The sequence below is a fragment of the Pygoscelis adeliae genome, unplaced genomic scaffold, assembly GCF_000699105.1.
Source record: "Pygoscelis adeliae isolate BGI_AS28 unplaced genomic scaffold, ASM69910v1 Scaffold610, whole genome shotgun sequence".
Taxonomy (NCBI): domain Eukaryota; kingdom Metazoa; phylum Chordata; class Aves; order Sphenisciformes; family Spheniscidae; genus Pygoscelis; species Pygoscelis adeliae.
In genome coordinates, this window is record NW_008824008.1 from 181,433 (window position 1) to 192,395 (window position 10,963).

General features: G+C 45.2%; 2 protein-coding genes across 2 annotated transcripts in view; one reads left to right on the forward strand and one right to left on the reverse strand.

Annotated features, from left to right (window-relative positions):
- Nucleotides 1–2,280, forward strand: part of THAP9 (THAP domain containing 9) — a 2,536-nt gene extending 256 nt beyond the window's left edge. The window contains 1 exon segment of the mRNA XM_009326036.1: nt 1–2,280. This exon segment is cut by the window's left edge and continues 27 nt beyond it. Coding sequence (XP_009324311.1) covers nt 1–1,815 — 1,815 coding nt within the window. The 3' untranslated portion in view covers nt 1,816–2,280.
- A 2,888-nt stretch (nt 2,281–5,168) lies between these two features.
- Nucleotides 5,169–10,963, reverse strand: part of LIN54 (lin-54 DREAM MuvB core complex component) — a 35,666-nt gene continuing 29,871 nt past the window's right edge. Inside the window, exons 11-14 of the mRNA XM_009325963.1 lie at nt 9,803–9,905; nt 9,477–9,614; nt 8,575–8,777; nt 5,169–7,999 (exon numbers count right to left, since the gene is read on the reverse strand). Of these exons, the coding sequence (XP_009324238.1) occupies nt 7,798–7,999; nt 8,575–8,777; nt 9,477–9,614; nt 9,803–9,905 (646 nt within the window). The 3' untranslated portion in view covers nt 5,169–7,797. The remainder of the gene's footprint in view (nt 8,000–8,574; nt 8,778–9,476; nt 9,615–9,802; nt 9,906–10,963) is intronic.

The following is a 10,963-nucleotide window of genomic DNA, read 5'->3' on the forward strand; positions in this document are numbered from 1 at the left end:
CCACAGACCCAGCGCCTGACAGGCTTTGTTGACTTGGGAGCAGGTGTCCTTGATGCTGATGAAGCTCCGCTGGCCTCAGAAGCGATAATCCTTATGGCAGCTGGCATCTCAAGTCCCTGGACAGCTCCACTTGGCTACTTCTTTGTGAACAGCACGACCGGCCACTTACTTGCTCAGCTGCTTCGTCAGACTATCAATAAGCTGAACAACATTGGCATCACGGTGCTGGCTGTGACGTCAGGCGCCACTGCTCGTGGTGCTGAGACTGCCAGAGCTCTGGGGATCAGGATAGATCCCGAAAGGATTCAGTGCACTTTCCAGCATCCGCCTGGCTCTGCTCACAGAATCACGTACTTTTTTGACATCTGCCATGCACTCCAGCTGATAAGGAATGCTCTGCAGTGCTTCCAGAAAATAGAGTGGCTCAGTGACACAGTGCGGTGGCAGCATGTGGTGGAGCTGGCAGCTTTGCAGGAGCAGAGGGTATTAGAGCCATGCAGTCCCAAGTCAGGTGGACCTGGGAGTGAGGAGAGTTACCACCTGAAGGTCAACCTTGCTACCCTGTTGTTCAGCGAGGGTGTTGCTGATGCGCTGGAACACCTCCAGAAGCTGGGCCTGGCCTCATTCCAGAACTGCAGTGGTACTGTCAAGTTTGTGCGTTTGATGAGCCATCTGTGCGACATATTTCATGGTAGAGGTCCCTACAGAAGGGGACTGAAGGGGCCTTTGCTAGCTGGAAATTACACCAAAATAAGCCACCTCTTTAATGAGGCGAAGAGCTTCTTTGTCACCTTAACGGACTCTGTGGGGAGATACATTATTAAGAGCAAACGCAAACTAGGATTTCTGAGTTTCTTGCTCAATGCCGAAAGCCTCAAGTGGCTTTACACCAACTATATGTGTCCAGAAGGCACTCCTTCCCACCACCTCCTCACCTATGCCTTCAGCCTTGACCCACTGGAGCTGTTTCTCAGGGCTCTCCAGCAAGCCTGTGGCAGCAGCAGGAGCCCCACTTGCACTGTGTTCCAGGCCGCTTATCACAAACTACTGGCCAGCTGCAGCCTGGCACCAGGCTCACCACACAGCAGTGGCTTAGGCAGAACAAGCTCCTTGGACATATCCCTGTCTCGTAAGAGAGATCTGACCCTTGGCAGCATTCGTGCTCAGTATAACCCAGCTCATGGGAGGACACTGGCAACAGAATACCCCTATTGTGCAGGCCTTCTTTTGCATGGTGCTGCACTGAGTAATGCGCTGACAGACCTATCACTGCATGCACAGAGCGTCACCTGCACCGCGGGCTTTGTTGCTGAGCAATTAGCCTCTGACTTGCAATGTGAGGCTTGTCTTGCTTCCCTCTTTGAGTCAGACAAGAGCAGGCTAAGATGCGGCTCAGTGCTCTACATAAAAAAGTTAGGTGGAGTGAGTCTGCCCTCGGCAAGTGTGTACCACATAACAAGCATTTCGGAACAAGTCCTAAACCGGTATGGCAAAGTAGGAGATGGCAACAGAAACACCAAGCTATGGCATTTGTCTCTTGAACAGAAAGTCTTCCAGGAGCTTCTGGGAGAAAGTCTGCTCTTCCCCACCCTCACGAACCATTTATTTGATGGGGAGTTGTGCGTCAACAATCACTACACAATCTTAGTAAAGGAAATAACACGATGTTACTTAAACATCAGAACAAACCATGCCAAACACCTGAACTTGAACTACCATTGTGGAAAGCACAGATTGAAGAGACTGAAAGGAAGACATTTGTTTCCATCACCACTGGGTAGCTGTCAGTCAAGCCAAACCCATGCGGGGTCATGAGTACTCACTGCTGTTCTAAGGATGGCTGTCCCCTACTGAGGCTCAGTGATGGCCAGATCTAGACAACACATGCGAGGAAGTGATGTGGTGTCTTCCATGATTTGGCCAGCAAAACTGGTGTTGATAAGTGCTGATGTGTTGGGCCATTGCAAACCATCTGATCAGAGTTTGGTTGAGCAAAGCAAGGAGGTTCATCTGATTCCATCTAGCAATCCTGCAAGGCAGCCACATTTTTCATGAGACCTGCATGGCAGGTCAGGATGAGGAATGGTTGCACAAGATGCCTGGGAAAGTGGTAGGGGACACTGTGGAGTGTCCCCTGGAGGTATTGGGTGGCCTAGTGCTGTGAGTGCTCTTGCCAGGAGAAAATTGATGCATCTTCCTCGCGGTTGGGGGGAATCGTGTGCTGGCAATTTGATTTCACCAAAGCAGATCTGCTTTAAAAAAGCTGGAGGCAAGAAAGCTTGCAGAACTTTTACTTAGAAAGGAAAATAAAGATGTGAAAAGAAAATGGCACTGAAGTTGTACAGAAGCTCTAGTCTCCGCTCCTAGATGTCTCAAACAGCTAAACAAGCTGTTTAAGTCTAGGTCCCCTGGAGGGGGGACTACAATATCAAACTGTACCCCTAAAGCCCCATGTTTTACAAGTGAGGTAGTGGATACTAAGCAGAGAGGCTGTTGTCCATGAAGGTGAGACGGCAGCGCAGAGGCTGTGACCAGGCTGTTGTGCCCAGCAGCACCCAGGGGCACTAACACCCTCTTCTCTGGGCAGGAGCCCCAGGCACTAGCATATGGGTGTGCTGCAGCAGGGCAAGTGTTTCAGGTCCCATTATATGGCCCCATCAGGTCACACACTCAACTGTGCCACATGGCCCCATCCTCCCAGAGCTGATGTGTGTCCTGCAGCCCAGGGCATCTCCTATTCAGATGTTGTCTCCACTGATTACTTGAATCACAGATTTGATGCCACCAAGTAGGACAGGCTTCTTCAGTTCATTTCCATGGCAAGGAAGCTGCCTTGGTATGCAGTGCTTTATCTGGAATAGTGAAGTTTGGTATAACTGCTGCTAAATAGCTTCCCTTTGTCATGCAGAACAGCAGTTGCATCCATAGAGATGGAAGGCAACTATTTTCCACAAAACTCTGGCTGTTCAGTTACTTTCAAGCTGCATGTTGGAGATAGGATGAAAAATGGTGATCCACCATGTCCCAGGGCAGGAATAGTATTCAAGGTGCCATTCTGCCTACCAGTGACTTGACAAAACTGTCCCTGGTTGGTTTGGGTTCTTCCTCCTCCCCTTAGTCCTACTCACTCGTCATAGGAGCAGAGCTGCTGCACTCAATTCCTCAAGCTCTGCTTTGAGAGCAGCAGCACCACAGAACTTCATGTGTTCTCTGCTGGGAGTAGCAAACCAAAACATCTAGACTTTTTTTTCCAGTCCAATTACCTATGCAAAAAGCCATGTTGGAGCTGTCACTGACATGGAGCCATTCCAGCTACCAGAGACTCTGCAGGAAACTATTTCCCTCCCATATATACGTGATTTTTAGGACAACTGGCAAAATGCTGCTGAAATCCCAGTGGTAGATTGGTTGCACTCACATAATGTAACATTTGCATTGCCTAAATCTCCAGCCCGAATATCAGCTGAGCCATCGGGAACAGGCACTTCCTCGCTGTGCATTTTTTTCAGCTGGACATCAGCCTGCTGCCACTTCCTGTTTACAGCTGAGGGAGCTTGTCTTGCTTGATTCATACTGAGCCTCTCCCCGGAATGGGAAGCTCTTGCGTGAAGATGCGCATGAGCTCCTGGCCGCTGAGGTGAAGTTGTGAACATGGCAGGCGTGCTGCGCACAGGGCTTCCCCATCTCTGAATTTCTCATGGGTTTTGTGCAGTTGCTGCCGATCAGTGAACTGAGCTGGAGACCGCTGCGCAGATAGGCTGACGTCGGGCTCTGTGCATTCCTGTGGCTGACCTGCGTGTACCCATGACCACCACAGTTCACACATCCTTTTGTAATTCACTGAAATATTGATGACAGAGGTTTTCAAGAGATGTTGAGGAAGTTTTACAGGGCTTGGTAGAATGACGTTTGAGCAAAAGCACATTCTTAGAAAAAAGTGTGGCAGCTATCTACTTAAAAAAGCTAGCCAATAGTATAAGAAAGCTTGACAGTTGTTATAGGAACCCTGTACCAACTGCCATTATTTTCCAAAAATACAGACCTGCTGTTGCCCACCAGAGATGCTGCTGGCTGTACTCACATGGCAGGAACTGTCAGGTTTCAGTGGAATTTTTCAGCATTCATAACTCCATAATTGCGACCAAGTGATTTTCTGCACCACTCCTTTTCCCATAGTGTCTTTTGGACACTGCTTTATCTTCCCAGCAACTCCTTGCTTAGATGTTTACCATCTCTCTGAAACACCCTCACTCTTGCTATCACCATGCCCTCCATGAGGTCCGTACAAACCCACTCCTAAATCACTTGGAGCACCTCATTCCTTCTCTCAGTCCCCTACTGCAGCCTAAGGTAACCAACAGCCTTCTCTCATGGCAGCTGGTGTGCTAGGGGGGAAAAGCTCAGTCCCGTAACATCTTTCATTCGCTCAACATCCTAACAATGCTCCTAAGGCTCCCTGAGCATCAAATCATATATTACCTTTACCAAGCTGCTAGAAGAGCTGAACGTAGAAATTGGATGCACAAAAATAAAACCAGGTTTTACTTTGCAGAAATAAACCACAAGCTCTCTTAATTGAGTTGTATTCCTTAATGCAACTGAGTAATATGGCTTTGCACGAGCTGCTCACAAACCTCCTCCCCAAGAGAGACACAAAAAGACACAAATGCCACAAGAAAACAGTGCATTGCATCCTTCTAACAAGCAGTCTAAGGCTCTCAACAAAGCTTTGCCTGGGGTCCTCAACAAGCTCTGTGTAGCACCCTGCTGTCTGCAAGGGTGCTGCGGAATGGCCTTGCATGTCTTTCTGCTCAGTCTGAACCTAACTCTTGTCCAGCCAGTGCACGTGAAAATATGCTTTCTCATTAAAGAGTTTAAAATAAATTGAGAAATTATCACGTGGGCTCAACTACCTGGTGCTGGCTTGGTTGACACATTTTGGTGCTTTATGAACTGTGCCACAATGTGCCACAAATTGCCATGCATGATACTACATCGGTAACCCAGGGCTTCTCTTGTAGGATTCGATCTCATACTGAAAATCCAAGCCAGTACTTGCATCAGAAGCGGGCCTAATGTTAAGAGATTTATTTTGATATTTCAGTGAAAATCTTCTGTGTATATTTGTCAGTGCTGAAGGAAAGGAGTGCAAAAAAAAAATCGTATTTACAGAATAGTATAAATGTTTATTTTTCTTTGTGATTTAACTGGCTGTTTTATTTGTACAATATAGAAAAGTGTATTCTTTGAATAGGTCTAGTAAATATAAATTTAATTTTTCTACTTTCAGATGTAAACAGAACTAGAAAATGAACCCTTGCCCCATTCCCAATTATTTTTATGTAACTGGATGAACTTGACTGTAAATCTTGTCCAGCAGTTTGATGCAAATGGCTAAGGAAGTACAAAAACCAATTCACACATTCTACACCAGGGAGAGGGGAGAGAGGAATCCAAGCTTAATATTTGAGAAAGCTTGTTAAAAAAAAATAGAAGAACTAAGAGCATTTGATTGCACCTTCAAAGTCTTTACAAGCAAAATATTCTCAAGCAATGCCATCATACATAATTACAACTGTAATCTAAATTTCACAAGTGTTTTTGCACACTGTATATAAATACACATCACAAAAGGTGCAATTTAGAGTCAGACACGGAATATATACAAAATTAACATGGATTGAAGTCTAAACAAAAGAAGGCATATTGCAATCTGTTTGAAAAATAATGTAAGTAGGTATTACTTTATTCACTTACACTAATTTACATTTATACAAATCTTACTGGACATACTGTATTAGGTCACTAGAAGTAAACTGAATGTCTGCACTATCTACATGTGAAGTTACTGCACTGATTTTTTTAGTAAATCCAAGTCCCAATTATGAAAAAAAATGGCATTTACTTACATGAAAGGTGGATTCCCTTTTCAGAGATTTGCACAAATATACTTGCTATTTATGCGCAGGGAGATGTTAATAGCAGACAAGACCCTTCAGATAGCGACTGGCAGGTCAAATCTTGTGTCAAATGGCCACTCAATGGGCCTGCCACTGCTGCTGGCCACCTCTCAGGCCCTTCGTGTCCCCAAGGGATTTCAAGGAGGCACCAGAGAAGGGTCAAGGAGAAAGGGCTTTCTGCTCAGTGCACAGGACCATGGGGTGAAGGCAGGAGTGGAAGCATCCTCCCGTCCTATTGCCATCACACATGTAGGCGCTTAACTCTGCTGTTGGTTTGCCTAGCCCCTACCTTTCCCCAGCCTGGCCCTTCTAGAAAACCTGGAGGAAGAGCTCTGCTGCATTTCTCTGTATTTACAGTTTTACACATGGAATACAAAATCCCTTTTGGAAAAACCTAGCTAGTTCAGGCTGCAATGAGACAGGTAATAAAAATGCCTGTGATTAAACATGGTTATTGACGTTCATGGTAGGTAAGTAACCTACCAGGTTAATTTTGCAAGTGTGTTCCATTATCAAAAATGTGATCTGAGATTGCCTGTAACAAACACGGAAAAAATCCTCTGCCCTAGTCTATATACAGCTATAGTTGATTCCCCCTGTCCCCCCGCTTTGTGTAAAAGGATCCGTGCATCTGTTTTGGTAGCAATCCTGATTCTGTGCTAGCATCCTCTCTGATCACAGCTCTCGCACTCATTCTAAACAACACTAAAAAACCCCTTACACCAAGTAAATTGCCAACATACAGAGAAGCAGCATCCTGAAGACCCACAACCAGGCTGAACATGATCCCTACCTGTGTTTGCAAGTCGATTTGGATGCAGATTGTCTCGAGTCCTCATTAAGACACCTGTGGTTCCACTGTCTCCCATGACCTCAGCTTCTCAGACTTAAACACTTTTCCAGGGTTACAGCTTGATCCTAGAAGACACAATGGACTGCACAGCCCTACCTCCAGTGAGTGATTAGGCTGCTGCAGACCTCTGAAAAACCAAGCTTCACCTAAGCAACAGCATCAATCTGCTGCACACTTAGGTAACACTGTACACTGGGCAGACAGTCCAGCATTGTGGCGTGGCTGCTCTTCCTCACTTCTGAGAAAAGGCCACTGTCTTAGCCTTCAAGTTCCAGCTTGAGAAACATCTGAGCTCTCAGCCACATTCCTATCAAAAAATTCCCATTAATTCCATTCACCTCTAAACTCCTTGGGCCCCACTTCAGCAAGATTCTCCACCACTTGCCCAATGCTAAATCTGCAAGCAACCCCTCTGTACTATTGCCTGTGTATTTCACAGCACTCCGTGCACTAAAGGAACATGCTGTGTCAAGTCCTAAATACAAGTACTACCTTCCATTTAGATGCTCATTTTTACATTCTTTCAGAACTATCCTGGATACACTGATACCTCCTTATTACAGGCCTGTTGCCAAAAGCATCACCTGGCTGTTGACATCACCTGTGTTTTCCTGTATGCACAAAGTGATGCAACTCCATACACTGTAAATAATATATATTATAATAATTTATATATGCCCTTCAGGCAATTATTCTGGGGGAAAGGGGAGAACACATCTAATTCTTAAGAAACCCAAGGTAAAAGCTGTACATCGGGAAAAAGAATTGACCTTTAGGCATTGTCTTAAGTAGAAGAGGATTTAGCTAAGATTTAAAAGGCTCTACATCTTGTTATAAAAGATTTTCTTGTTTCAATCTTATGCAGGTCAATTTACAACAAGCAGCAAATTAACAAATATTATTAAATCCTCTATGCCAAACCAAAGTGTCCCTGTGCCTTAAGTGTTCTGTTCAGTTCGCTTTGTTGTGGCTCATGTGCACGAGTCAGCAGTTCATGGCACAAGGGTCACTTTTGGACTTCCCTGCAGAGTTAATAACTCTCATCAAACAGCGTCCAAACTCCTCCAGGATCATGCGCTCTGCTGCAGCTTTTGACTTGCCCATCTTCTCCGCTTGCTCTGCCTGTGCGAGAAGGCATTCGCAGGTTGCATCAGCTACCTCCTTGGTTACAAACGTAAAGGGCAGCCTGAAACCAAGAAAGATCCACTCACTCTCAGCAAAACCACACAAAGCACCTAACTCCAGGGCTGGGCAACTTTTTAGTACAAGGACTGATGAGATTTCACCTGTCCCATTGCTTCCAAGAGCCTTTAGACAACCAACAGGGAGTGAATAAGCCACAGTTACAGTTAAATGAACTGGTGGGCCATTGTGCTTTGGTGCCTGCCTCCACTGATGTACATTTTGAAATAGACTTTGAAATGCCCAGGTACATAGAACAATTCTCCAGCTTTTACTATAAGGGCAGCTCAAGGATTACATCCTCTCAGTAAATGGGACACTTGTACTTCATGCTTTCTGTGAGCACATGGGCAACCATGAGAGGACAACACTTAGTTATGTGCTTGAACACAGCTAAGCTTGGCATACCTTAGGTTTCACAGAAAGCACAGTTGTGTGAACAAAAAGCTCCATTCACCTGAGTGCTCCTACTTCTACAGCTTACACAGATATCATTCAAAGATGGCAGGGACATACCTGTCACATACGTCAGAAAAAACATCTTAGAAGCAACTGAAACAGGGTGCTGCATTAACTTACTTCCCACCACCACTGCTGAGTGCTGGTGTTGGCCTTGTCAGCAGATCTGAGATCTGGGAAGATAACTTGGTCTTTGCAGCAGTCTGCTGCTGGACCCTAACTTCTGCAGCATCTGCTAAATGCATCAATGTCTTTCGCTCTGGGCTTTCTTCAAAATTTTTACAGCCAATGCATTTGCATATGGAAGAACACATGATTTTTGCCTGAAAGAAACAAACAAAACATGAGAAACCTGTTGCAACCTTGACTCCCTTTATGACAAGCCACAACAAGAAGGAGATCTTGTTTTAATCATTTATCAATTAGCCACAAGAAGAAACCCCCAAGTAGTAGTTTTCTATCTAAATTCTCACCTCAAACTGAGATGCCTTCCCAGAATGTATACTTGAATCAAATGCAAATCAATGGTTTCACACCCATCCCTTTCTTCACCAATCTACTGTTTCCGGTGGAATTTAGGTGGTTGAGCTATGAGACAGGTCAGTCTGCCACTGCCTCTACATCCACAGACTGGTCAGTTAGCTGACACAACTTTTGTTTTTGTCTTCCACAGACATGTTCTACCCCAGAGTGTCTGTGGGATGCTGCTCCAACTCCTCCTAGAGACTCGGTGCAGTACATTTCTTTAGGCAATGCTGCTCTTCAGTAAAGGACAAATCCAAGCCGGAGTTCAAAGTTGCTACATGGTTTAAAATTAAACTTATACAAGAGAAGTGATCAATTTTGCCATATACATGGCTTTCTACGTGCAAACTGCTGGAAGACAAGGTAACATTATAGCGATAGACAAGAATAGAAGAGAAAACAGTACAGCAATACAAAGAAGAGACAAAGAAAATCAGAGAAGTCACAGCACTAAAGGGAAAAAGCCAGTATCTTTAAGATGAGATAATGCTTCATACCTCATAACATTCACAGTAGTTTTTGAGACATCCCGAGCGTTTACAGTTACACCCTTTGCTGTGTCTCCGATCCGATTCTCCTTCCTTTCCTTTCCCTATTTTGGGCTTGAAGGCTTCAGGGTTTCTGTCAAGGCAGGCCTGTCAATGCAGACCCAAAGGGTCAGTCACTGCATGCGGGGAGCGTAATTTAGATGTGCAATAAAAGAACTTAAGCCTTGCACATGTGGGAGGAGATCAGAGCATTATACACGTACTCTGCCCCACACCATAGCTTCAGAAGACACAAACTAAGTGGCTTTCAGGGAGCAGGGGAAGAGGCCCCTCACCTTTATTGCTTTTTGCCTGTCATTTTCATGGTCCAGGTTGTTATAACAATTTGTACAGTTGCAGTTATTGCAGAATTCACCATTTGCAAAACAATCACAATACCTGAAACAGAATATGCAGAAGGCATTTGTAAACATGACCATTACATTGACATTAGTACTGAAGGCAGTAGCAGAAGTTCCTAGTCTGGTGATATGCGTATGCGTAGGGTAAGGGTCACCCTATGCTCAACTCCACGTGTACAAGTGGTATCAGCCTCATTGCAAGGCCTAAATCCTCTAGCACAGATCTAGTTGCTGTCTAAAGATACAGGTATAGCTCAAGGGTGTCCATCTGAGCTGATGTTCACATAGCACAGGTCCCCATAGTAGCAAGAGAAGCTAATGAGATGTTTTTCTAGGGCGACTTCTGGGTAGCTGACCCACAGACTGAGGGCCATCCTGCTGCAGCCACCTCATAGACAGTTCCTGACCCAGCCAGTTCAAGTCAGGAGCTCTCATACAGCGGAAACAAAAGGCAAGCGACTGGAGTGCCAATCAACAGGCAAACTGACTAACACAGCAATGAGCCTTCTTTTGTTAGTTTTGCCCATAAGCTGTTTGCAGCTGTGAACTGAGGCAGAGTTTGCCAAAGCAGGGATGGAAAAATAGAAAAGGAATAACAAGTAATACACCTCGTATGCTTTGAAGCACAGGTAATTAGGGAAAGGATCTGTATGAGGATAAAGCTGTAATTACCAGAGACTTTTTAAAATGATAACTATGAGAATAGAAAGCTGCAAAACATTGACAGGAAAAGCCAATCATATTGCCATGCCTCTTATGTACCTCTGCTACCTCCCACCAAAAACAAGATCTCACCATCCCACAGATCTGATAAATGGAAGCACCATGTTCTTCCCCAGCTCAAACATGGCTTTGGGCCACAACAAACTCTGGCACGTTTCAATGCTTCCAGTACCACCTCCAGCTATAGCTGATGGAAACTGCTGACCCTCTTCAGTTGATTTTCAAATCCTGCTGGGAGCATATGCTCATTTTTAGGACCCCCTTGCAAAACTGGCTTCCTGTGGCTTGCCCAGGGTAACACTACAAGAACTAGTGCCCAGTAGTGCTGAGAGCCTGGAGAAGGAACACAGGTCAGCAGGAGAGCGCCTGAAG